Here is a 27,896-nt window from a genome sequence, read left to right on the forward strand (position 1 = left end):
GATAATTGCCCCTGCTGCCAGTAGCAGCCACACTTCCACACTGCTCTCCAGGCTTGTCGCTGTCACCGATGGGTGCCTGCCCTCCCAGGTATCATGGAATCACAGAGTCACACAACACCCCAAGCTGGAAGGAACCCACAAGGATCATTGAGTCCAACTCCTGGCCTTGCACAGACACCCCAACCATCCCACCCTGTGCCTGAGAGTGTTAGCCAAATGCTGCTGGAGCTCTGGCAGCCTTGGGGCTGTGCCCATTCCCTGGGGAGCCTGTTCAGTGCTCCACCACTTCTTGGGGGGAAGAACTTTTTCCTATTATCCCATCTAAATCTCCCCCCAGCATAGTTTCCTGACATTCCTTCAGGTCCTGCATGGCGTGGTTTTGTCTTCCATTGGCCATGTCAGATCTCACTAACACTTTGTGGAGATGGAGACAGATGGCAGTGCCTGTATGGAGACACCTCTTGAGTTCTGGCAGTTGGGAGGGCAACCAGAGCCACCTCTCCTGGTGCAACCCCACTGCTGACAGCAGCTTTATGTGTTCCAGAAGCTGATCCCTATCAAGCACCATCCTGGTTGTGAAAAAGCTGTTAAACAGGTTTAGAAGAAGCAACATAGCTTTGGGAGAGTTTTATTTTCCTGGTATCCTGGACAGGTGCTCAGCCCTCCTGAGATGGGCTCTGCTCCCTGCCCTTTCCTTTTCCTTGGAAAAGCCTCATGCATTTGAGAATGCCTCATTTCTGAGCAACAAGTTGTTCCTGTAACTGCTGCAATGTGGGGTCACGGCAAGCTTGGCCATGCTGTAGTTCTGAGGATGCTCATGGCAGTTCTCCAGCAGCTCTTCCACCCACAGGACATTCCCTGTCTGCAGCTGTCACTGTCCTGGGTGCAGAACACCAAGTGTGATCACTATTTAGATGTTGGCAGGAAATGCCAAAGTTTGGTGAGAACCAAACAAAATAATCATGTCATTGTGATGGATGGAGACAGGCACGTCACACAGGCTCTGTCAGTCTTGAATTTGGGAAACATCCCCTCTTTAGTCCCTCTGAAGAGCCAGCCAAGAGGAACACCTGTGTCTACAGGACACTTCCAGAGCCAGGAAGGCAGATGAGCATTCCAGGGCCAAATTAACAGAGGAGATTCTGCAGAAGTTCTGGGGCAAAAGCTTTGGAGAGGATTTCCAGGAAAGCTCCTGCTCCCTCTGTTTTCTCATGATGACCCCAGCATTAACCCTGTTTCACCAGAAAACAGCTGTACAGACAGCACAGCCACACCTGAAGCCGCCTGGGGATGCTGCACAGCTTCAGGATCAGGAATTTCCCAAGACAAGATCTGCCTCACCCAACAAATGTGAATTCCCAAGGCAGACATCCACAGTAAAGGGAAATCATAGTCAGCTGCATAAAATGAGTATTGAGGGGCTGGTGTGAGTCCAGAGAAGGGAACGGGGCTGAGGAAGCTGGGAAAGGGGCTCAGCCTGGAGAAAAAGAGGCTCGGGGGGGCCTTCTGGCTCTGCACAACTCCCTGACAGGAGGAAGCAGCTGGGGGTGAGGGTCAGACTCTATTCCCAGGGAACAAGTTGTGGAGTCAGCAGTGTAAGGTTGATGGTTGGACCTGATTTTTCCAACCTAAATGATTCTGATCTGTTCTGCTCACTTCCCTCTGCTCTCTCAGCAGGAAGGTGAGCTGGCACTTGGGGATAAAGGTTACTCCCAGCAGGATGGTTTCTGTCATCCCCTTGCAGCAGAGAGCTGCACAGGTGCTGGGTGTGGCAGAGCTCTGGGCAGCACAGAGCCAGGAAGGGCTGCAGCAGGATGGCAGTGGGAGCTCACATGGAAGAGGTGCCACACATGCTCCAGGGAAAAGCTGTTTGAGAGCCTGCTCCGTCCCCCTCGGCAGCAAAGCCGCCAGCGTTCACTGCTGATTCCCGAGCTGGCTCACTCCCTCCTGTGGTTCCTGTTGCTCTGGAAGTGTGTCCATGTGCTGTGTGGGTGGTGGGGGGGAAGAGAGGTGGAGGGGAGCAGGAGCTGCCAGGCTGGCTCTGCAGCTGCACGTGTGTGCTGTTGGAACAAACAAACTCCTTTCTATAACTTCCACAAGTTTGGCTTTTTCAGCCTGCAATTCAGTAGGCAAATGCCACAACCCAGCTGAGCATCCCTGTTTGCCTTTTACATGGCAAATATAGCAGGTGACTCATTCCATCGATCCTGAAAAGAAACTGTGCAGGTGGAAACTTCCAAGATGGACTTGGAATCAGGAATTTAAGTAATTCCCAGCTTTGTTTTTATGTTTGTTTTTTTTTTTTTTTTTTTTTTTTTTGGTTTTTTTTTTTGTTTTTTTTTTTTTTTGCTGGTTTTTTTTTTCCTTTGGTTGGTTAGCTGTTGAAAAAATCCCTGAAAAAAATTAACATCAAAGTTCAATCTCGGTTAACACGGATTAGCAGGACCTATGGATGTACTTCAGCATTTGCTCAGCTGAGGAATAGCTGGAAGATTTTCACCAGGAGTTGATTTGGATGTAGTCAGAGCAGCCCAGAGACCTCAACAGTGTAGGCATGAGCCAGTCTTCTCCACTTGGGATCAATTTTGGGGATTACACATAACTGGATAGAGGGAAATTGCTGTTCTGGGAGCTGTTACAGCAGCTCTGAGCCACAAACGTTTTCTACTCATGACTTTTCACTCAGTCTTTGTTCCTAATCTTTAATCTTCACTTAAATGTTCTTAATCATCACTTAATCTTTGTTCTTGCATGACACTGCCCTCCTAGGGGGGGACTTGAGGAAGGAACAGGATTAAGAGGTGAAACAACTTGGCTGCAAAGCAGCATTGTCCTTGGTAGATCTGGGTGGAGAAAAGTGCTGGTTCTGCACCCTGTGCCTCTTTGTGCCCTTCTCCAGATCCTTTTAAAATTCTCTACAGTTCCCATTCCATTTGGACTCCCTTCACTAAATCCTCAGAAAGGAGGAAGGCAAGAGGGAGCTTCCTGGCCTACCTCAACTCTAATGTTCTGCCCTTTTCCATGTTTTTTGGTCTCTTTATAAGAGAGGGACATACCATACTGATTCCTTCAGGCTCCTTCCTGTGCATCTCACAGCATCACACACTCTGCACAAAGAAACATCATATTCTACTTTGATTTGCAAATCAGCAGGATTCCAATTCCCATGTAAATGTATTCACAGGATGCATGTTATTGGCAAAAGGAACTGATAACAACTGTCTCTACAGAGCACTGGGTGCAGTGGAACTTGCTCCTTATTTTATCATTTCAGCTGTAAACACGGGGCTGTTTCTTCTCATCCTGTTCCCTGGGACCAGAGCCCAAACCCCATCCTGGCTGTCCCCTCCTGTCAGGGAGTTGTGCAGAGCCAGAAGATTCCCCCTGAGCCTCCTTTTCTCCAGGCTGAGCCCCTTTCCCAGCTCCCTCAGCTGCTCCTGGGGCTCCATTCCCTTCCCCAGCTCCTTTCCCTTCCCTGGACACGCTCCAGCTCCTCGATGTCCTTCCTGAACTGCTGGGCCCAGAACTGTCCCCAGGGCTGGAGGTGCCTCACAGGTCCCAGCACAGGGGACAGTCACTGCCCTGGGCCTGCTGGACCCACCATGGCTGGGACAGCCCAGGGGCCATTGGCCTCTTGCCCACCTGGGCACACCTGGGCTTGTGTCCTGCCACTGTCACCAGCACCTCCAGGGCTTTTCCCAGCTTTCCAGCCGCTCTGTCCCCAGCTTGGAGCTGCATGGGGTTGGTGTGACGCAAGGGTAGGACCTGGAACTTGGCCTTGTTGACCCTCACCCCATTGTCCTCAGCCCATGGATCCAACATGTCCAGATTCCTCTGGATGAGCCTTCCTGCCTTCCACACTCCCACCCAAGTTGATGTCACCTATGAACATACTGAGGGTGGCCAATCCCCTCATCCAGATCATGGATAAAGATATTAAACAGTGCTCGGTCCAGCACAGAGCCCTGGGGTTCCCCAGTGGTGCCCAGCCCACGGTGGATGTAACTCCATTCCCACCATTCCCTGTGCCCAGCTGTCAGCCAGGATTTTGCCCAGAAATTGGGGTGCCCATGGAAGCCGCGAGCAACCAGTTTCTCAGGGAGAATGTGTAGGAAACAGTGTCCAAGGCACAGGTGAGACTGTTAATTTAACTGCAAAAGGTGTTTCACAAACTCTGGCAGGAGTATGTCTGTGGAGACCATGGCCAGGAGGCCCCCAAATCCAGACTGACATTGCAATACAAACTGGAAATGGCCTAAGCAAACAGAAAAACGCCTCTTCAATCCAGCTGCACTCCCTGCACAAAAGGCTGCCTCTCTGGGTGCTGCTGGGAGCAGGGAGATAATCTCCTTGGGATCATCTCACACACCTCTGCGTCACTGCTGCAGAGGCCAGGCACAGCGGGCTCAGGTGCTTCCCAAATGTAGGGAGGCTTCCCTAACTCCTGGTTACCCACATTTAAATGTGAAGGAAAGGATCAAAGCATGCTCACATCAGCTGTTCCTTTTCCTCCATGCCCTCCTCTCCTGCTCAGAGTATTTCCGGGAGCATTGGGGTGTCTGCCACCATGGGAGAGGGGAGAGGCCCTCACTCCTAGGAAATTCCAGATGATTTATCCCTGCTGGTGACTGCTTGTCCCACTGGTGAAAGGGAAAATCTTGAGGAGAGGTGGGCAATGCTGTGCCCTGCAGTGAGGGTTGTAGGCAGTCTTGGGGTTTACAGTCTCTGGGGGCCAAGTACTGCTTAGATTTGCAAATATAGACCAAGGAGGGGAAAACAAATGTCCATGAAACTTCCTGCAAGAAAGGCAGGAGGTGCTGAGGTCACTTGGTCTGCTCGGCCTGGGGAAGGGGAGGCTGAGGACGGAGCTCATCAGGGGCTGCAGCTTCCTTCCAAGGGGCAGCTCCAATCTCTGCTTTCTGTGACCAGGGACAGGACCCAGGGAGTGGCTGGAGCTGTGTCAGGTGAGGGTTAGACTGGATATCAGGAAAAGATTCTTCCTCCAGAGGGTGTTGGGGCACTGCCCAGGCTCCCCAGGGAATGGGCACGGCCCTAAGGATGCCAGAACTTCAGAAGCATTTGGATAACGCTGTCAGGCACAGGGTGAGATTATTGGGGTGTCTGTCAGGGCCAATGTTTTGACTGGATAATCCCTGTGGCTCCCTTCCAGCTCAGGATCAGTGTCAGTTACTGTGCTGTAACAGAAGTAAAGCACTGAAATGAAACCACTCGCACAGAAACCCCTGTGGTGTTTTTAAATCAGCAAAAGCTGTGAAAACACTGTTCACCTGCCTCTTTAGCTGATAAATTCACCTTTTTGTTCTGGGGTTGGCAGGGAGAGGGAAGACAGCCAGGCAACCTCTGGCTTGTCTCTTCTCACGAGTGTCAGAAGTGATGGAAATGGAGCTGGGGTTCCCCCTGGGTATCTCTGTAATCACCTGGGATTGCAGAGTGAAGACATCATTTTCTCTCTTCCCTTTGCACTTTGCCTCCAGCCTGCTCTCCTGGCATTCTCAGCTGCTGCCACTTCTTCAATCTGTGTGGGGAATGGCGCCAGGAATAACCCCGGCGGCCAAAAATCACACTTGGAAGAGGTACTGACCTGTTCAGGTCTCTGCCTCGCTGCTTGTTAACAGCACAATGGGGCAGGCAGGGCATTACCCAGCCCTCACTGCACAGGAAATGCATTTCAGTGAAGAAAAATAGTCACTGCTGGGACGTCAGGTGGTTACAGAAGCATTTCTGGAGCAGGATTATGTCCTGCAGCAGCTTGTGGGTTATCAGGTGCATTTTCAACTTGGAAGAGAGTTGGTTTAGATTAGATATTAGGGGAGAATTGTTCCCTGTGAGGGTGGGCAGGCCCTGGCACAGGCTGCCCAGAGGAGCTGTGCCTGCCCCATCCCTGGAAGTGTCCAAGGCCAGGTTGGACAGGACTTGGAGAACCTGGGCTAGTAGAAGGTGTCCCTGCCCATGGCATGGAGTGGAAATGGATGAGCTTTAAGGTCCCTGTCAAACTAGACAATTCCAGGACTCCCTGGGATGAGCTGAGCAGGTGCAATGTCTCCTCCTGTCTCCCGACTCTGCGCTTTGTGCGGTGGTGTGGTTTGAAAAGCACTGAAGAAGCCGGTATTTTGGTTAGACCACAGCTGTGTGTTTTAAGTCAGGGTGGTCCTCTCTGTGTGGGTGTCCTTTGCTAATCCCTGCACAGTCCTGGCCCTTTGGGGCTGCCGGTGCTGCTTGTGACATAAAACAGATACAACGGAGTTGTTTGTGACACTCCTCGCTGCGCACGTTTTGTGGAGAAACTATGCCACGGATGGAGGAAAACCCACCATTTCAGCGACACTCTGCTGCCCTCGAGTGGGTGCCTAAGAAACATCCCGCTCTCCCCTGCCCACGTGCTCTGAACTAATGCTTTAACACTCAAAAAATGTCCCTCGCAATCACATTTTTAAACTGTTTCCGCGGCCTCACCTGGGGCGAGGGGCGGGGCCTCACCTGAGGGGCAGGGGGCGGAGCTTCGTGGGGCGGGGTCGTGGCGTTGGCCTCGCGTGTGACGTCAGGAGGCGTGGCCATCGCACCCAGGGCGGTGAGGGCCGCGGGGGGTGGTTGGTGGGGCGTGGCCCTGTCGGGGGCGTGGTTTCGGCTCGCGGGCGGCCTCAGAGCAGGGCGTGGCCTAAAGCCGGAGGCGTGACCTTCTCTTCGGGGCGGTGCCATGTGGGGCGTGGCTTTGGGGCGCGGGCGCGGCCTCCGGCTCAGGGATGTCGCCCTGGGGGCGTGTCCTGCCGAGCGCGCGCGCGCGGCCCCGCGGTCTCGTCACTTCCCGCGCGGACGGCGCTGTCGCCGGGGTCGGTCGTGTCCGGTTCGGGCGGCGGCGGTGGGAGCAGCGGGACGGGACGATGAGCGACAGCGGGGAGCAAAACTACGGCGAACGGGTAATACACGGAGCCCGAGCACGCTGCGCGGCCGGGCCCCCGCTCCCCTCCCTCCCCACACACCCACTCCATCGCCTTCGGGTGGCGCCGGTTCCCTCGTGTGCCCCCGTGTCCCCTTTCGCGGGTGGCGGAGCCTCTGCGGGAGCGGAGAGGCGGGTGAGGCGGCGCGGCGGGGTCGATGGCGGAGGGGCCGCTCCCCGCATGAGGCGCCCGGCGCCATCTTGGGCTGGGACCGCGCGCCCGGGAGGGACAAAATGGCGGCCCCGAGCCCTCAGGGGCCCCTCGCCCTCCATCCCACCCCGGCGGAAGGGGAATCCTGTTATTATCCTCTCTCCAGAGCCGCCTTGCAATCCACTCTCGAGTTGCTCTCTAATTTAGACCGCTCTTCGCTCCCACCCCCCTGTAACAATAACTGCTCCTCGGGCCTGGCGTCCAGGTGTCTTGGGCTCTTCTCTAATTTAAACTTGATAATCGGAGGCAACCCCTTGGCTTTGTGAAACCTGCAGCAGATACCTCCCAAGGCTCCTAGTTTCGGAAAGATCTCGCAGTCCGGATGAGTTTTTCCTAATGTCGAAATAGATGACTTGCTAAGCTTCACGTTTCTGATGCACATTTGTAATTGCTTTTTATTTACTGGATCAGCCTTGTTTGCCTTTGATGTCTTTATTTAGGGTTAGTACTGTGCTTTGGGGATTTTTTTTAGCGTAATTCACATATTTTGCTGCAGCATCGGTGGGATTTGTGGAGGTGATAAGTTCCTAAGTTTTAAACTGGAGAGGGCAAGAATTACTAGAAAACGTAGTCATTCTGAGCAGTATCTTTCTTAGAATATGGTTTTATCTTATAAATGCACTATAAGAAGCTGTAATATGTGAGTGTTTCTACTTCAAGGTAGGTAAGATTAGAAAAAATTGGTCTCCAGGGGGCTAAAAATGGGAATGAATGGTGAATGACAGGGATTAAGGAATAGGCTCGTGCTATCGCCTGTGTTTTCATTGGTATCTTCATTCACTCTGAACTTTTTTTAGCGAGGGGGTATTTTTTGCTCAGGGTGAATTATCTGTGTGTTAGTTGTTTTAAAGATGCTTTGATTCTTATGCAGGTCGGACTGGAAGCAAATGTAGTTTTAATGAAGTTTGTCAGGATAACCTGCATTATATTTTCAGTCAGAAAGAGTGGAAATAATAAACTTTCTATAGCAAAGTCTTTTTGTGTGAAGCAATCGTGCAGAGTACTGGGGCAGAAATTGTTGTCTGCTACTTTGTTATATTTTTAATATAAAAAATGTATTAAAGCATTTGTAGGCAGTCTTTGCCAGTGCCTAGTATGAGTTATGTCTGAATTTTTGTGACCTTTAAATAGGTAAGTTGTTTGAAATGGACGTGTTTGTAAAGGTGAAACCATAGAGCTGCACACCTGCTATTCCAGACTGGAGCAGGGATTGGTTTTCCTTCTGCTCTTGCCAGTGTTATTTATGGGGCTTTTTGCTTACTTTAATGCTTACGTTTTACTGAGTCAATGGCTTTTGTGCTTTTCCAAGCTGGCGTCTCTGCAGAGTTGAGTTAGTGTTTGGATAAATAATCTGAAATACGATTGCAACTATCTTAAACTGTCCCGAGTGCAGGCTGCCAGCAGGAATTGTGCTCCTGCTCTCTCCCGCAGTGGTGTTCTTCAGCCAGTCAGATCTGGGAATTCAGGCAGCTGGATCTTGTTTTACTCCATTTCCAGCTGCATTGGTTTGCAGGCCTGACTTGATTGAGCCGTCATGGCAGCTTTTGGGATGAAGAAGTTCCAGGTGCTTTTGCCAGGACTGGAACTTGTTCAAGCAGCAGCATGAATTTACTCTGGATTATAGTGTTTTTTAAAAGGGGAAGGAAAAATAGAAGAAAAAATCCCCACTTGAATTCTCTTTTACAGCTTATGGTCCATAAGGGGATGAACTCTAGAAACTTTTTGACTGAAGAAACTGTAAATTATGAAATACAGTACTTAAATACTGGATTATACTTGAGATGCTGTTGTTATGCTGCAATGCCATGGTTTTCCAGCTTAATTTTGTTTTCACTGAAATGGTTCTCATGGAAGCACATGGGATTCAGGCATGGAGGGTTTGGAAAAAGACGAGTTAAAGGCCAAATTAATGAATCCTACACTGTGAATTAGTTAATTGTGATTGAGATGGCTTGGTATGTGGTCAGAAGCTGTTCAATATGCAAGTCGGGGTGGAGGGTTTTGTTTGGGTTTTTTATGTATGAAAGCTCAGTTTACAGATTACTTACAAGGTATTTAATACATGTGTTTTCAAGAAAGAGTGATTTTTACTGCTAAATTGTGTGAGAAGGAGGTCTGAGGAAGCAGTTTGAGGTTGGAGATCAGCTGATCACTCAGTGCCACCACAGGGATGGATCATGCTCTGTGTTCTTCCCTCACCAGCTGGCACTTGATGGAACCTCTTGGGGAGCTCATTCAGTGCCCAAACCTGTCAGAAAATAATTTGGGTTTTGCTGGTGGATTAATTTCCTTCCAGCTTGGGCACTGGAGGAGCCCACAGAGCCAGTGGCAGTGGTGGTGGGAGGAAGCTGTGGCCTGATTTTTTAGAACACACTGTTCTTTCTGTGGAGTTTGGAAACCTGTGGAAGGGGATGGTTCTGCTCTCCCTCGAGTGAATCCCCAGTTCCCCCAGCAGTGATCTCGTGTCCCTCAGGGGAAGGGAGGCAACTTCCATAAGGGAGAGGTTGGGGAATGTGCAGTCAACACAGAGACACCTTGAATAAAGAGGCTGCAGGTCTGATAATGTCATGTGAGGCTGCAGCTCTCCTTAGGAAAACAAGTGGAAATACATAGCTTCATAGGAATATATGATTATAAAACCTTAATACTTCTATTTCTCTGTATCTTACATTACTGACTGAAATCTGTAACTTCCATCCCGGTGAGGAAAACCTGGATCTCAGAAGTGCAAAGAACTGTGGCCATCATCTACTTTTCAGCTGCTTCTGTCCATGGAAACCTTTCCTACCGACTGCCCCCCAAATAATCCTGCTTTGGGACATTCCCTGCTCAGAGTACATGGCTGGAAGGCTCTTTGTGAATGTGCTTAGAGCTGTTAAAATCATCCCAGCACTTGGTTTGAATGTGCTCAAGGTCTGGAATGAACCATTTGGAATCCACAAGCCTGGACTTCAGGGATTCCATGTGAATTCCAGAAGTGCCTGATGAAGGGGAAGAACTGTTGATAAAGACCAAGGGATGTGGGGAAGGAGGTTAAATTCAGACTTGACAAACTTTAGGTTAGGGGGGAAAAATGGTTATTAGTTTAGTGAATACCAGTCTGGATCTGCTGACCAGCAGTGCTGGAATATAGGCAGGGTAAAGAAGGTTGTTTCTTCCCTCTTTCCCATGTCATGCCAGGAGCACACTGGAGCATTTTTCAGTAAGTTAAAATTCACAGAGTGAAGGAGCAAAGAGTAGGAAAAGAAAGTACAAAGAACAACAAAAAAAGATGGGAGAAACAAGCTGTGGGAGTGACTGATGTGAACCCTCAAGGGTGTAAAATAAATTTGCAGTGCTGCAGGCCCCTGGTACTTAAAATTTTGGATAGGGAGGATTTCCTGGGCCTTGGGTGGAAAAGGGGCAACATGGTAATTTTGGGGGTTATTACCAGTCCTGGTGATATCCAGAGCAGGTGGGGTGCATTGAATTCCTTTAAGGCTGGAATAAAGAAGTGCAATAATCCTGTAAAATGTGGTGGATTGAAGGATAATCTGGAAAAAAAAAAAGTGGATTTTTAAAGATTGGGAAATGTGAAATGCAAAGGAGTGAATGAAAATAGGCCAGCTGTTAAATTGTTTTGATTTTGGTAGATAGCTGTCTTTAAGACATTTTCTTCCCAAGTTTCTCCTCAGTGTCCAGATTCCATATCAACCTTAACATAATAAGCCAAGATTGCCTGAAAAATGTACCAAATATTTGAAGACTTGCCTGTACTCTACTCATTTCTTCAAAGCTTTTTGACTTTAAAGAGTTTTGAAAAAGGGTTTGGTGTGTGTTTGTGGGCAAAATCCTCCCAACTGCTTCCCTCTGATCCTGCATTTCTCCTTTTCTTTCTGCTCTCCACCTGTGCTTGGACACAGCTCCTTCTGTTTAGCCCAGATTATCTTTTGTGAATTGAAGTATTTTTCCTCTGGTGAAAAGCAGCCTTAGTTTGGGTTTTAGTCCTTCTTCAATCTTGCTTTGTCTAACTTTGTTAAAGAGCTAAGTCTTCTTATGGCAAAATTAATATATTAACTCAGAACTCATCTCTGTGGAGGGTTTTCTTTGGAAGGTAGTAATGGATTTAGGTTAAATTAGTTAATTGTAACTTAAATTACTCCTAAATATTCCCCCTGCCCTTTGCAGTGTTAGTACGTGGGACAAAACCTTAAATATCTGTATGAAGAATAGGGTCTTGGCCAACTTTGCTATTTCTGTTGCTCTTGGGATAAATTGCAAACCTGCTTTGTCCTGTACATCATGTTTATTTTCTCCTGTGTGGTAGGGAGTTGTAAACAGGTAACTTTTGGTTGAAATTGTATGGAAGTGGTTGAAGCGTGTAAATTTTGGGTTAGCAAATGAATTTCTGAATGCTTAGTACAGGATTCCCATTAAGTTAGTGTTCAGGTATAAGAGCTGTTAGAAAGATAAAACAGGGGATTTTTGAAAAAAAAGCTGGTATCCAGTGTCATTGGTGAGCTTTCTTCATCAGAATTTGCACTACATTTAGGATTTTAGAAAGAAGTATAATTCTGCTGAATTTTAAATTTTCTCTAATATGAGTGTGTTCAAGTGTTTAAGGCATATGACTAAAGCCAAGCATTATACTGATTTAAAAATAAAAATACATAAGTTGAAACTGTTAATTAGGTCATGTCAGTGCCAGCTGAGATTGCCAGTAAATAACAGAGCAGGAGGGGTGTTAGTCCAGAGCAGTTTGGAGTGTGGGGCTCAGGTGCAGTTCTGGTCAGTGGGGCATGCAGATTTCTGTGGAAACACGAAGCCTGCACATGTAATCCCACTTGTGCAGGCAGCTGGGGGTGTGTGCTCCTAAACCTTCACACCAGGGCTGCCAAACTGCAGGAGGGGCCCAAAGTTCAGATAATTGGAGTTCATGGAAGGACCAACTGTGCTGTGCTTTCTGCATTCAAAAGCACATCCATCAGTGGCCGCAGCAGGACCTCACTGGAGTCACTCCTTGGTGATTTTGTCTCAGTGTGTGGCTGATAGTGCAAATTATTTTGAGCTCGCTGATGCTACAATTCCTTAGTAGGTACTCAGTTGATCCAGTTGCACTTGCTGTTAAATACAGGCATAAATAGCAAATTCAGCTACTTAGAGCTAAGTTTAACTGAGTTGACTGAACCTGTTGATAAAATTGTAGGGCTTTGGTAGATTCAATTCTTGAACTGCATTTACAGTAAAAGTCCACAACACTTTTTTTTTTCTAGTTTCAGTTTTGGCACTAGATTTTATCCTGGAGTTCTTAAATATTCTTCATCCTGTTCTTTTTCTATTAAGGTTAATGTTGAAGAAGGAAAATGCGGAAGTCGCCATTTGACAAGTTTTATAAATGAGAATTATTTGAAGCTCAGGAATAAGTGAAGCTGAAATTTGAAAAAAAAGAAAGTGAATGCATGCTAATTATCAGACCAGAAGTCCCACTTGTAGAATATTGAGCAATTTGTGTGAAGTGGGGAAGATGAAAGAAGTCAGAATTTGAAACGGAAGAATGAAGAAAAGGAATAAAAATGAAGTTAAGATAAGAAGTAATCTGGAATCTGAAAGCACTACGCTAAGTAATTACTAGTCTGTTTATGTGTCCCTGTATATTTTGCTAAACATGCATGCATTATCTGTTTAATAGCAAAAGTACATGCAGGGTAAAGAAGTGTCTACCAGGGAAAAAAAAAACTCCTTAAAAATCTAGGCAGTGCTAATGCCAACTGCCCGGACACATAGCTATGAATATTTACCATTTATTTCACTGGAGCTTGTTTACAGCCCCTAGGTGAACAAGGAATTGTGTACAAATTAGGCTTTCAATATCTGCGTGCAGGAATCCCGTTCTGCTTCCAGAAGCGGAAGTGCTCATGGGTCTGGCAAGTCGGGGAGGCACACCCCTGCAAGATCTCGCTCTAAGGAGGATTCCAGGCGCTCCAGGTCAAAATCTAGATCCAGGTCTGAATCCAGGTGAGTTTGCTTCTTTTACCTCTTCCTCCTCCTCACAAGTCAGATGATTGTCAGAGATGGCCCAGCTTAGGCAGTTGTGTTTCCAGAGTTAGAGGATCTCCTGTGGATATGAAATACAAAGGGGTGTGTGTGGTTTCAGGATTGGGAAAGCCAAATTATATAAATTCAGATATTTTTGCTGTTTCTTCCAACAGTTAAATCAGTTATGTAGCCTTGTATCCTTGCTGATACACTAGCAAGTGCCTGCCTTTTATCTCTTGGAATACTGACTTGTGTCTGAGCGTGGAGTACTAGAAACTCCAGGTTTTAGGGTTTTTTTGTGCATTAACAGAGTTTGGTGCATCAGCAGATGTCCCATTTTAAGCTACATTCCTGTATTATGTTTCTTCACTGGAAGCATTGATGTTCCTGGAGTAGTGAAAAGAAGCAGTAGATAAACGTGAATTTCACAGTCTGACATTTTAAATATGTTGATTTAACTTGAAAATTAATAGGGTAGGAAGTTTTGAATATTAGACAGCTCTGCAAGCTCTTCAGAAAAGTTGTGGAGAGCTTACTTACTGTATTTGTTATGTGGCAGCACAAACATCCACGTGCCTGTTGCACTGTGTTACCTCTCCTGATACTCACCTGCCAAACAAGCTGTGTGCAGGGTCAGAATAAAAAGAGTAGATAGTTGACTGCTGACTACAGAAATTAATGTGTTGGTAATTTCTTTATTCTTATTTGTAGGCATTCAGGCTAAAAAAAAGGTGAGGTTTCAGCAGTGTGATTTTCAGGTGAGCTGTTCACAACACACTTTTTATGTGAACAAGCAATGAATTGCCAAAGCCTGGGGGCAGGCTGGAGGAAGATACTGTGCTGTCAGCAATCACCCAGGGTTGAAAACGTAACCAAATAGTGTGTTAAATCTTGCAAGATCAAACAGAAAGGCTTTTGTGAGAAGGAATGTAATTGGGAAGCTGTGACAGCAGAAGAATAAGGGTTTTTTTTGTTTAATTCAGGCACAGTCACAAGTGTCATATCATGTACCTGGCAGGCCCTGTAGTATAAGAAGAAATGTGTTGAATAAAATAAATAAATACTTGTTAGAGTAGTACCATTAGCAAATGTGGAATTGAAGTGACCTGTGGGAGTGCCAGCAGTGAGAGATGATGGGGCAGCTCAGGAAGCGCCCTGTCCCAGATCCTGCTCGGGACTCTGGGCTCTGACCCTGCTGTCAGGGCTTTATCCAGTTGGGATTTGAAAACCTTGGGGGAGGAAAGCTGCAAAACACCTTTTAATATTAAAACAGCAAATTCAGGACACCTTCCCAGCATATTCTTCTGCCCTCTAATCCATATGACTCTAGGGATTCCATGCTCCTTTAAACATTTCCCACTTGCAGAATAACCACAATACTGAGTAAAAATACAGTCACAAATGGTACACAATTCTGAAGAAGCAAATATAAGATGTAGAATTTATGAGAGACCTGGCAAATCTTAGTTTTGCAATAAACAGTGTTTAAATAATACCCTGGCAACTGGCTTTCTAGTTTTTGATGACCCAAAAGTAGAAGTGTATAACTTCCATGGCTTCCTGAGCATTTAACAGCTGTCTTGAAGATGCTTATGGCTGGAAATAATGGAATTACATGCCAGAGTTAGTGTTGATTAGTAGATTTGGACAGAATTGTGTCGAGGCACATATTTAGAAACAATATACTTTAATCTCTGTTCAGTGGTGTCACACGTTGGGCTGTGGTCATGGGCAGATCTTTGAACTCTGGCTTTCCCCAGAGAAATACCCTGTGATAACTTCTACATTTCTTGGTAGTTTCTGTTGCAAATGTATTTTTGAGTTACCAGCTTTATAAATTAAACTTTGTTTTGGGAACCAACTTGTGTCCTGGTGTTTTTATCAGTTGGGGTGTGGATATACTTGATTTTAAAATCTACTTTTGATGTTTGTAGCTCCTGTCTTTGGCTGATATCAGTCTGGTACCTGAAATACCACTTCTATGTTTGCCTTAATTTTTTTTTTCCTATATCAGTGGCTGAAATGTGGCTGTGTGCATGTGTGGAGCTTTTTTTTCTTTTTGCTATTATAATTTCTCTCATTTTTTACTGTTTTCCCAGCTTCAGGGAAGTTCTTTTTTTTTATTATTATTTTGTTGCCAAAAATAATGTTTTCTGTATAAATACATAGTGAGAAGTGCTTTAATGAGACACGGTGAATTAATTTCTCCTGGACATGAATATGCATTTTAAGTTGAGCTTCTCTGGCTCACTCCTGATGAGGTTGGAGGTGTTTTTTGAGGAGATAGATCAAACAGTTTGGCTGCCTGGTGACACTTGTGAGAAAGACTGGAAGAAGCTGTTAAATGCTCAGGAGTAAAAGCAGTTCAGGTTCAGAGCTTCCCTCACACCAATGGGGTGGTGCTGCTGTGGAATTAGAGGAAGGGGACATTTAAGACACAAGAGCCTGAAAATCAGCAATTTGTGACTCAGATCCATTGACTGTTACACTGTTTATTGCACTTCTTAGCCTCGAGGGGTTTTTCTTGGGAGTGGTGTGGAGTGCAGGTTATTCAGTGCAGCCATCAGCAGACCAAGATCAGGTGTAGTAGCCCCGTGTGAGTGCCCAGCTTCTCCTCTAGGATTGGCTGTGTTGGGAAGGCTGAGGCTTTGGGACAAGGAATTGAAGGGTTTCAGACTCTCATGTCCACAGAGCTCTTGATGTAAGAAAATCATTTTGGGAAAAAAGAATTAGTGAGCAGTTGCACCTTTACATAAATGCACTTAAGAGTGTGAACATGTAAATATTCATGGACAAACAGTGCTAAATAACTGCTGAAATACCAGCAGGTAAATGAGCCAGCTCAGGATTGATTTCTTCAGATTGTGTTCAGCTCTGTTTCAGGGACATTTGCTTTTCAGTGTCACCCAAGGCAGCACTGAGAGAGTGCCCCCCTTAGTGTAGAGCATGCTTTGTGTTAAAGCATATTTACTGTTCCCTTTGTCTGATACATGAGAAAAGAAAGTTTCCCCACTTGTTTTTACCTAAACACTGAATATTGTAAGCACGTGTGTCACACTCAGGTAGCTTTGTGAAAGGAAGAGCTGACTGTGGTCAAGTTCCTGGGCTGCAGCAGGAATGCCCTGAGACTGTCTGTAGTAATCTGATAGTAAAGATTTAGCTTACAGTCCTTGAGAGTAGTGAGTAAATGGATTATAGCTGAGGTATGTGGTACTGCAGGATTTTGGAAAACAATTATTTGAGCTTTTTGTGACTGATGGGTTTTTGAAATGTTAAACACCCCAACAAGCCCAACACTATATGTTTCTCTTCTTTCCCTCAGGTCTAGATCAAGGAGGAGTTCCCGCAGACACTACACCAGGTCCCGCTCCCGTTCCCGCTCCCACAGGAGATCCAGAAGCAGGTCGTACAGTCGGGACTACCGGCGACGGCACAGTCACAGCCATTCCCCCATGTCTACTCGGAGACGTCACATTGGGAACAGGGTACGTGTGTGAGGGATGAGTCACGGTCCTGGATGCATCCTGGAATCAGTCTCTGTGCCCTGAGAAACACAAAGGGGTTTTGTGAAAGGCTTGTGCTCCTGTAGGTTTAATGTATTACTGTCTATTAGCAGGTGACCCAAATCTCAGCCACATCTTTGTTGTTTTTCTTGAAGCCCTGACAGTCACAACTTCAGAAATGCATTGCACTGCAAATAAACCCAATTTGATTTTAATATCTGTGTCCTTTCCTTTAGGCAAACCCTGATCCAAACTGTTGTCTCGGAGTGTTTGGGTTGAGTCTGTACACTACAGAACGAGACCTGCGAGAGGTTTTCTCCAAGTATGGGCCCATTGCTGATGTTTCCATCGTGTACGACCAGCAGTCGCGGCGCTCCCGAGGGTTCGCGTTCGTCTACTTCGAGAACGTTGAGGATGCCAAGGAAGTAGGTCGGGGTACACAGTGTGGGCCATGTTTGCTGGGCTCTGAGCTCCTGGGGTGTGTGTTCTGTCACAGGGTATAGCCAGGGGAAACTCATAGCCTGAAAAATACTTGGAATCTCGTCATCATGGAATTTGGGCTTACTAGTGCTGCAGAATGAATCAGGAATTCTGTAATCACCCAAGTAGAGAGTCCTACACTCATACCAATCCTTGTAATGCTGCCCTTTATGGGCTGGAACAAGGCTTATATTCTGCATAAACTCCACTCCAGAAAATCTCTGGACTTTTCCACATCTGGCATGAAGTCTTCCATTTTGGTTTGGAGCTTGATATGTAGGTCCTGCTACTTGGCAGACAAAAAAGAACCAAAGCACGATTGGTTTTGGTTTACTTTTTATTTGTAACTCTGATACTATATTCAAGGTTATGGTAATTTGAAGGATGTATTTGAATACCTTACTGATGTTCTTCTAACCTGTAAATGTTTTATGTTGTGTGGTGGAGTAGTTATATCTCCCTACATCAGCATGTTCAAAGACTGCTCTTAGTCACATCAGAGGCACTGAAACAATTGCCCAGTGATGTTTCCATTCAGGATTTTAATGCCATAGAAGTCACATTTTCAGTGGTTACTGGCACATAAGTCCAGCTGGCCTAGAGAGTACAGAGTACATTCACTGTAAGATGTGACACTCAGACCTGCCTCCAAACTGGGCTGGTTTTTAGGACATTTTAACACTTAAAGCAGTGGTTAGAGATTTGTGTTGTTGCTGAAGTTCATACCTACAGCTAATGCTCTTCTGTCATTTCTTAGGCAAAGGAACGTGCCAATGGGATGGAGCTGGATGGAAGAAGGATCCGGGTAGACTTCTCCATAACAAAAAGACCTCACACACCTACCCCTGGAATCTATATGGGAAGACCCACTTAGTGAGTTTTATCCATGGTTTTGGTTGGGTTTTTTCCCCCCAACCAGTAGAGGATAGGATTCATTGTTTTGTAAAAACTCCTGTTTCTCCTCTGAGACACCTGAATCTGAGTGGTTTTCCTGATTCCTTGGGCTTATGCATTAATGCACAAGTTGTGTTTCCTTGTTCATGGCTGCTGTGCTGTATTGAAAACACTAGACATGAGCATCAGTAGTAATGCTTGTGTCAACAGGAAGACATTTAGACAATTTCTAAATTATTTTATGTAGTTTTCCCGTGTACCTTCAAATATTTGCAAGCTTAGGTTTTCAAGAGTGAATGAACAAATGCTGGTCAAGGAGCTGAGTGGCTCAGTTAACGTTAGGGATTAGCAGTTTGCTGTGTTCACACACTGCACTTTTGACTTTCAGTTGCCAGCAGTGTCAGTTGTTTTCCCAAGTCATTCCCTTGTTCATTTCCCAAGACATTCAGCTTACTGATGGTTATGGTGATGTTGTGTTGAGACTACAGGTTTCTGATTTTTTTTAGTCAGAAAGTTGATGGAACAGGAGCTTTTTCAGAGTTAAAAGGGAATGAAGACTTGTCTCAGAATGGAATTCTTCATGTGCTTGTGATACCAAAAGGTTGAGGTTTATAAAGGTTGAGGAAAACAAATGAAAGTTCAAGCATTTAAAAAGCAATTATTTGAGTAGTTCTGTTCCCACCTGCACTGGTGGGAAAACAGGAGTGCTCGCAGTCTTCCAACTGTAAGGATGTGACATAATAATAGAATCTAGTTTAAATAGTGTGAATTTACCAGACTGCAGACAAAGTTAGAGTTTTGTGTCTTAGTAAATGCAATTTCCTTCACTCCTTGCAGTGGCAGCTCACGGCGACGAGATTACTATGACAGAGGCTATGACAGAGGCTATGATGACCGTGACTATTACAGCAGGTCATACAGGTGAGCATATTTGGAATATTTTGCTGCTTTCTAAACTCTGCTTTCTCATCTGCCTGTGCAAGCATTAGGCAGTTCTTCCTACATAACTATTCCAGAATATTTTTGCCCTCACTGTCATTCTGGAATCTTCCTGTGAAATCACCACCATAATGACTGCTCAGTACAAATCAAATTGGTTGGATTGAGAAATACTTGATGGTGTTGAACCTGTGGCCTGTCTTAGTCCAAAATATTTTCTGAATCCACACTGAGTTTTGAAAAACAAAGTGTGTTCTTTGCATTTTCATTTTAGAACCTTTAGTTGGTTCATCTGTTAGCACTGAAATGGTGCAGATTAATATTTGAGTTTGTATTATAGTGCCAGCTTACATTTTGAGCACAGTGTAGTAGATAAAAAGTGGGAAGTTTCAGTGGTCCCCTGTATCTCCTGCTCATAATTATAGCACCTCAAATGTTGCCAAAAATAAGGAATTGGGGATTGGAGCATGACCTGTTGTGTATTGGACATCTGCATTAAAAGGCTTTTTTAACACTCCTTTATCATGTTGGATGTGTGTGTAATCATGGTCGGGGTGCAGTTGGTTTTGGTGATAGAGAAAGTAGTTTACTGCATTTTTCAGCAAAACCCTTGTCCCCTGCAAAATCCCCAAAATTTCTGGGACACTGTTAAGATGAGCACAAAGATACGAGTTGATTGTCTCTGTCTGTGCTACCAAACATTCCTGCAATTGCAGAATTCTGTGTTAAAGTTAGGGTATGGGCCCAAGCCTTAAGTGTTTGAGTGGTGCCTTTTCATTCTGTTAGGGTTTGTGGATGTTACCAGAAGTTGTGGTTGGGTCTGGAGAGAGCCAGTGAGAGTGACCTGCTCTAGCAGGAGGTGTCCCTGCCTGTGCAGGGGTGTGCCCCTGGATGGTGTTTCAGGTCCCATCCAACCCAAACCATTCTGGCATTCTGTGAATAAATATGGGGTCACAAATTACTTGTGTGTGGCTACTTGAAAAATGTCATGGTCTGCTACTTTCCCCTCCTACAGACATGGGTTGGTTGAGGAAGAGAGAAGTGTAGCTATGTTGTGAGGGCTTCCCTGAGGAAGGAAGAGTTGGAATTGTTCAAGATGCAGTGAAGCATTGCATACCCCACCCTAAGAATTCCATTGGTAACAATTCCTTTGCATTCCCTGCCCTCTGTCAAAATAATGCCCTAAGGGAAATGCAGTGTCAGGTGGGAATTGTCCTGTTAAAACTTCAGTTTCTCCTTATTGCAGTGAGAGGCTTAATTTTGCCTGAAAAAGTGTCTGTAAATAAGGGAATAACCTTTAAAAAAAAGCAGTCCTCCCAAAACAACTGGGGAAGACTTGAAACTTGATTTAGTCTCCAGGTAAAGCTTTTCTGATCTGAATCTGAGGAGGTTGAAGTCCAGCCACTCAGTATTAATACTATAAGATGTTGTTTCTGTTCTCCATAGGAAGTTACATCACAGTTCTTGTTTAAATGTGACTCTGAAGTGTTAAAATGTCAGGATAGGAGGGTTTTCCCTGCCCCCACCTTAGAATCAGTGTTTTTCCTCAGGATAGTGAGTTGATCTTGGTACTTGAAAATAATAATTATAAAGGTTTTCCTTGAGTAGGTAAGTGCTTAAAAATCAATGTTAAATGAAGTAATTCAGCATCAGCCAGTGTAGGAACTAATGTTGTCTTATCTTCACATCATTTTCTTATTCGATGAGGGGGGGTTTGTACAGTGAACTTTTTATTTTTTAAATTCCTAAAAGTCATTCTGCTTTTGTTTTCACAGAGGAGGAGGTGGCGGCGGTGGAGGAGGCTGGAGAGCTGTTCAGGACAGGGATCAGTTTTACAGGTGTGTGCTGGATTAGTGGAACTATGCAAAGAAGCACAAAACTTGGGAGTGCCTGGGTTGGAGGGGTTTAGGGGTGCCTGCCTGTAGCACTGACTGTAAGTCAAGGACACCTTCATCTTGGACAAGTAATTCAGATTAAAAGTGAAGGTGGATTTGGCTTACCCTGCTTGTGTGGGATGCTCCTGGCTTCAGACTAAATTCACATGAAAGCAGATTGTGAGTGCAAGAGCTTGTATTTGTTGTGTTAGTCAAAAATAATAAAACCTAGTAACAAAAAAGAGAATTCAGATCTTTGCTTTGTTACCCAGTAGAAATGTTGATCAGGTCTCCCATGCTTGTTAGCTTTCCCAAGTGCATTCCTGAGACCAGGATGGGGTTAGAGCTACCCACATAAAGCTGCTGCCACTCACCTGTGCAGCTTGTAACAAAGGAATTGTTTGTGTCACCCCTGTCACAGGAGGAGGTCACCATCCCCGTACTACAGCCGAGGGGGCTACAGATCCCGGTCTAGATCCCGGTCCTACTCACCTCGTAAGTAGTCGTGGACTCATGGAATGCTTTGTGTTGGGAGGGACCTTAAAGCTCATCCCATTCCACCCCCTGCCGTGACCAGGGACACCTTCTGTAGACCAGGTTGCTCCAAGCCCTGTCCAACCTCACCTTCCCTGGGCCTAGCCCAGTCACAGAGTTCACGTCTCTAAAGTAAATTTCCAATTCCTTGAACTTCTTTTGAGCTTCTGTGCCCACTAAGATTTACTTTGGTGTGGATATTTTATTGAGCCACAGGTAATTTAATGCTTCATTGAGAAACCTTGAGGACAGAGCAAATAGGGAAAACCAAGTGAGGTAACAGCCCTTGTTATGAGTCTGAGATCCTGTTTCTTCCTCTAGAACTCTGTTAAAGCAGGAGTTTGGTTACCTCTAGGACATCGGGCTGAGATCTGATGCAGGTTTGAGGAGAGGCAGTGGATTTAGCCAGAAATCTCTCAATCCATGAAGTCTGACTGTTGGGTTTTTGTCTTTCAGGTCGCTATTAAAGCATGACACATAGAGGAATTTCTAGCTACAGCCTTTGAGTTGAAATGGCAAGTTTGTGGACAATATTTTTTTATTGTCTCTTCTGTTTAACCAAGTGACAGTGCCTAGTGAATTAGGTGACTTTTACACCTTTTATGAAGACAACTTCTGTGGTGTTCAATGCTGTTTCATTCTGCATATTTGTGTAGTTTGGTGCTTTGTTTCCAGTTGTGTTTTGAAAGGAGTATGTTTTGCATGTATTTTTTTAGTCTCCATTTTGACTCCTGAAAGGTTTCTATTGTAAAGACAAAAACTATTCAGTTAGTTTTTTCTACTGATTCCAAGTTATTCCCAAGATCCAAACCTGTGTAAAATGCTTTCCGAAAGTGAGAAAATAAAATAAAAATGTGATTGTTTTTTCTTTTCCTACTTATTTTTGCCAAGAAAACAAAAGAGCTGAGGTAATCCCAGGGCAAATGCCATCCACTCCTTCCAGGAAGAACCACTCTTTTGGTGTCCCACAAGTAAATTGCACCTGAGGTGCTTCTCAAGTCCATTTCTCATTTGTGAAATCAGCACTGAATCCCTCATTTGGGTGTTCAGCTGTTGCCTCTTGTACATAAAAGCTTTTGGGCCAACACTTCATGTGTATCTGTCATATCACATAGTGAATTTGTGCACTTGGATCTGTGAGCCAGTTATTTTTTAATCTTGTGTTGGAGGAGGTTTTCACGTTGGTTTGTGGTGAGAATGCGGGGTTTTGTGGAAATAACGAAATTTCTAGACTCAAAACTGATGCTTTCTATGGATGTAGGGAACAAAGTTTAAAGAATGGTGTGCCATCATGCAAAGGAAGAGACTGAGGGAGCAGGCCCCACCTGCTTCAACTGCCTGCACAGGAGGTGGCCAGCAGCAGCACACCAGGTGTCTTAGGGATTTACAAATGATCCAGGTATTTGTTAAAACTTCCCTCGTTTTACTCTCCAGAGTGGACAACAGGACCATGGCAGTAATTACTTGAAATTGTGTGAGCAGTAATAGCCCATTCAGGGCTGTGTTGGCTGCTCCTGTTGACACATTTTTTTGTGATGTGTCACGTGGCTCCTGTGCTGCGAGTGTCCCAGATCCCTGTGCCAGGTCAGTTCATGCTTGGTGTGAGCATTGCAAGGCCACGGTGCATCATGGAATCATTTAGTTTAGAAAAGCCCTCTAAGATGGACTCCAACCATTCACCTGCACTGCCAATGCCACCATTTAGCCAGGTCCCCAATAACCACATCCACAGGGTTTTAAATCCCTGCAGGGATGGGGACTCCACCACCTCCCTCAGCAGCTCCTTCCAGTGCCTGACCACCGTTTCCATGAAGAAATCCCTCCTGATGTCCAACTTGAACCTCCCCTGGCCCAGCCTGAGGCCGTTTCCCCTTGTCCTGTCCCTGTTCCCTGGGAGCAGAGCCCGGCCCCCCTGGCTGTCCCCTCCTGTCAGGAGTTGTGCAGAGCCACAAGGTCCCCCCTGAGCCTCCTTTTCTCCGGGCTGAGCCCCTTTCCCAGCTCCCTCAGCTTCTCCTGGTGCTCCAGCCCCTTCCCCAGCTCCTCGATGTCATTGTGAGGACCAGGAGTACTGGTAAGGCTCAGATCCAGATGAAAATTCCACCAAGGGTGCCAGAAGAAATGGGTGTTGTCCATGAGCAGCAGCTTGCTGAGGTGCACCCCATAATGCACGTTAAACTATTCCTGGGTTTGGGGAAGGAGCTGCTGTAGCTGCCCTGGGGAGTAGAGCCTGTTGTCCAGCACTTCCTGCTGCTGAATCATTCCAAGGCCTCTCAGTCCAGGAACAGCCTGGACTCCGATGCTCCCAGGGTGTAGTGTTGCCCTGTGGCATGGCTGACAGGCCACTGTGGGATGTGGTGTGCTGGAACCCACAGCTGGCTGGCCTGGTGCTCTGCCAGCAGTGAGGCAGGAATTATCCATGGGAGGGGGGAGCCTACCCTGACCCCCAGCATGGATCCCACAGTGCAGTGAGGCATCTCTGCTGGAGCAGCATCTGCTGGCTGGATGTGGCAGGCTGTGCCCTTTCCAGACCTGCTTTCCTGTCAGCAGAGGACAAATAAAAACCTTGGAAGCACATGGAGGGGAAAAAGGAAACCAGGAGCTGTTTGTGCTGCTGTCCTCTCCCCACACGTGCAGGTGGAATTTCCTCTGGGTCAGTTTGAGCCTCTCCCTGTTCAGGGGATGCTCCTGTTTCAGCGGCATCTCCTGGCTTTCCCTGGGCACGAGGAGGGGCCCTGGAGGGATTGTGGAGCTTGAGGGACTTGTGCAGTATCAAGGCAGTCATGGGTTCAGTACATTCAGGTACCCCTTGCACAAGTGCAGTAGCTCTCTGCTCCTCATGGAATTCCATGAGCTCCTAAAAATCCCATTTTTCCTTGCAACTCCTTCATTGGGGTTCAAGCAATTTCTTTTGCAGTTCACATCCCTGCTCCAGCAGATTGATCACACACAAGACAGGTGCTCCCATCCCCATGGAGCAGCTTTGGAGCTGGGAGAAGGTGCTACTTTCATTTTTGTGCTTGGATAGGAAGTGTAGAGCTCCAGAGGACCCTCCTTAGTGCCCATCTCTGGCACCTGGCCTGTGTTCCACACCGTGTTCCCACAGATCCATACCTTTGACATCACCTCAGGAGAGTCAGCAAAACTTGGAGCTCGTTGGGAAGGAGCTACTGGTGCCTGTCCACCATTCCCATAATTAATGTCTCACTCATGCTCAGCCCCAGAGCAGCTGTGATTAACACAGACTAATTACCCAGCCATGCCAGTGCCTCCACCTCAGCATTCCCAACTGTTGCAAACTTGGAAACTTCTGAAATCCACTGAGTAGTGAGTAGATTTTCATTCATGTCCCAGCAAAGTGTGAGCAAAATGATGGAAAAGCATGGATGCATTTTCCAACCAAATTGTGAATTATTTTCTCAGCTCTGCTCTTCCTGAGGGATCCTCCTATCTCCCAAGGCGGGTTGCTTCAGTGCCAGTCCTTCATGCTCTTCCCTCACCTCCATAGCAGCTGTACCATTCTCCAGCTGGGAGGTTTCTAAAAGCCAAAAATCACATTTCAGAGTGTCACCACTGTATGAGGGAAATTTGGGATCGGCCCAGCCTGGTGGCTTGCTCAGAGTGGTGAGGGGCAGGTGGGAGCTGCTCTGGCAGCCTGTTCCAATCCCGCTGTGCACAGAGTCATCTCTGCCACATGCTCGGGAGAACAAAGGACAGCAAACCAAGTCCTTTCGTTAAGGAAATGGGTTCATTTTTAGGACTGGGTTTACTCGGGGCTTTGTTTTGGCACTGCCTGATCTGTGCAGTCTCTGCAGCCAGAGGTGTCCCCCATGGAGCAATGAGCAGCTGCATTCCCACCTTGTTCCCAATCCCAACAGTGCAGGGGTGGGATGAAGCTCTTCTGAGATTCTCTGTGTGATGAATACTGAAATATATCCTTAAGGCTTCAGGGTAAACTTGCATGTTAGAGAGGTGACGTGGGTTCCTCCTGGGCCAGGTCACTGGGCTTTTTCCAGTTACCCAGTTACCCAGCCTCCTGGGTAACTTTTGGAGGCACCAGATCCCTGCTGGCTCGGGGCAGGATCCTCCCTCCGTCTGCTGTCCTTTGTCTGTCCTGTTCCCAACACCCTCTGGGCATGTGGGATCCAACACAGGTGCTCCAGTGGGTGCCCTGAATGCAAGTCCCAGTACGACCAGTCTGCCGGAACAGGGTGATGAAACCTCGTGGATCCCAACCTGCCTGCTCCGAGACAGCCTTACCAAAGGTTTGGGATAAAATGGAGTTGTGGGCCAGACTCTTTCTCCTGAGCTGGGAGGAGACTCAGGAACCCCCCAACATGGATTTGGTAGTCTCAGATGTTTGCCCAACGTCCTCCCAAAACCTCCAGCTGAGGAACAGCATCTCCTCTTCCTCTGTCCAATTGACCAAACACTCCAGTTTTTTTCCTAGTTTGTCCTGTTTTTTCAAGGCAGCCCTTCACACACAGTGGGTTATCCTGTCCTTTTCCAGACTAAACAAACCCTCCTTCACCCTCTCATGGCCTTTTGCTCATTTTATCAGTCTTGCTGCTGCATTCCAGACTCATTCCATGCCAGCATCTCTTTCCAGGGAGGAATGATCTTGCCTACAAGGCTGCCCTTGGAAGATGCTTTCCCTTTCCTGCTGGATCTCGCACCACTTTTAGGACCTTTTTTCCATCTGGTTGCTGCCTCTTCAGTACCAGTGCTCTGAAATCTTCCTCCCCAAAGCACAGACTTCCCTTGAACATCACATCTGGACCAAGACAGATCCACCAAAACTGGGAAATATTATCAGCTCCACAGGGTTGGGAAAGCATCTGCAGAAGTTTGTTGAGCTCTTTCTGCAAAGCCAAAAATCAGGGGCAGGAGGGAGAGCTCATGCAGGTAACTGCAGGAGACTCCTCTGTTAGATCCATTTCCAGCAGAAGGCTGATTTGAGGAGTAGTAAATAAGTATTGCATCCCATGGGCACTAATTAATCCCCAAACCTCGTGTTTCTCCCACTGCTTCCCAGTAGCAGTGACCTCTCACAATGAACCAGCAGCTTCCTGCCCCATTCCTGTTGATAGCTCGTCCTGGAGGAGGCAGGAATGACCTGAACAAGATCTTTGAAAAGGACTTTATCAACCAATTTCAGCCTAAAATCACCTCAAAAAATGTGCTGGGGATGGAGGAGCCGTGAGCACCGGTGACAAATGACAGCCAGGCAGGAGCTGCACTGAAAGCAAAGCCGGAGAAATCGGAGGAGAAGGATTCTTCTGGCTTTGCATCATCTCAGCCCAACCACATCTATTTTTGCTGTAGGCATGGCATTGAGCACCCGTCACCGCTATTCCTACTCCATCCATCTCCGTATGCCAGGGAAGACTGGCAGTGGGATGGAGCAGCAGGAGGAGCGGTGGTTTAAGTGTCCTTAATTGCCTTAAAATCTGGGGAATTCAGATTACCGCCCTTCACCCCCCAGCACAGGAAGGGACACCTGACCCTGGACACAACGCTCCATTCCAAGAGCACAAGGCCGCTTGTCACCCACCCAACCAGGATTATTTTGCACCTTATTTCTGTCTCCAATCATGTCCTCGGTGCGCTTCCACAAGGATTATGCTTCTATTCTCAAAAGGAGAGAGAAAAATGTCACTTAACCTGCAGGCAGGTGGTGACACCAACTCCTGGTGACCTGAGGACACCCTTCAGCAGAGCCCCAGAGGCTGCAGGAGCCATCTACCAGTGGGCAGAGAACGTGCACAGCTCATGGCTGGAGTGTCTGGCACCGGCACGGCACCTCCTGGAGCCTTTCCGACAGTGGGATCACACGCAGTGATGGCTGGCTGGATCTGGCTTGGGAAGGGTTCACACATTCTTGTTTTCCAAAAAAAGCATTGAAAAAAATATTATTGATATTATTTATCATGTTTGTGTATTTGTTTTAATTGTATTAAGCAATCATGTAGATAAATATATACATTTAAAGATGCATTTCTTATTTATTTATTTATTTATTTTCTTTGGTTCCTGAGTGAAACGGTTTTCCTCTCCCTGAAGGAGCTCCTGAAGGGTTGGGGGTGCTGGGCTGTGGTGGTTTCCAGGGCAAAGGGGTTGAAACGGTGTGAGGGGGTGGGTTCAGGTCAGAGGGAGGGGTTGGGGGTGATGGGGTACGGTGGGGTGCAGGGCAGAGGGCTCGGGGGCGATGACAGGGTGCGGCGTTCAGGGGGAATGGCGTTCAATGGGTTCCAGGGCAGAGCGGTTGGAGGTGCGGGGGGGCTCCAGGTCAGAGGGATCGGAGCGCTGGGCTGCGGTGGGTTCCCGTACAGAAGGGCGGGGGCACAGGGCCGGTCCCCCCAGCCCATCCCATCCCGTCCCCGCGGGGGTCTGGCGGCTCCACCTGCCCCCCCGCGGGGCGGCCCCGGGGCCGGGCCGGGCCGGGCTCCGCCCGCCGCTGTCGGAGGCTCCGCCGGGCCGGGGCCGGTGGCGCA

General features: G+C 46.9%; 1 protein-coding gene across 2 annotated transcripts; it reads left to right on the top strand.

Annotated features, from left to right (window-relative positions):
- The first annotated feature begins 6,760 nt into the window (after positions 1–6,760).
- Positions 6,761–22,268, top strand: TRA2B (transformer 2 beta homolog). Of its 2 annotated transcripts, XM_053986196.1 has the most exons (9): positions 6,799–6,935; positions 13,027–13,160; positions 16,504–16,666; positions 16,921–17,109; positions 17,922–18,037; positions 18,896–18,979; positions 20,773–20,835; positions 21,293–21,366; positions 21,862–22,268. In XM_053986196.1, the coding sequence occupies exons 1-9, from the start codon at positions 6,900–6,902 to the stop codon at positions 21,870–21,872; spliced, it is 870 nt and encodes a 289-aa protein (XP_053842171.1). In that variant the 5' UTR covers positions 6,799–6,899; the 3' UTR covers positions 21,873–22,268. The 2 variants fall into 2 exon arrangements, with proteins under 2 accessions (XP_053842172.1, XP_053842171.1); XM_053986197.1 differs by lacking the exon at positions 21,862–22,268 and having other exon boundaries at positions 6,761–6,935; positions 21,293–21,374.
- The last annotated feature ends 5,628 nt before the right edge of the window (positions 22,269–27,896 follow it).

Source organism: Vidua macroura, chromosome 10 (assembly GCF_024509145.1).
Source record: "Vidua macroura isolate BioBank_ID:100142 chromosome 10, ASM2450914v1, whole genome shotgun sequence".
Taxonomy (NCBI): Eukaryota; Metazoa; Chordata; class Aves; order Passeriformes; family Viduidae; genus Vidua; species Vidua macroura.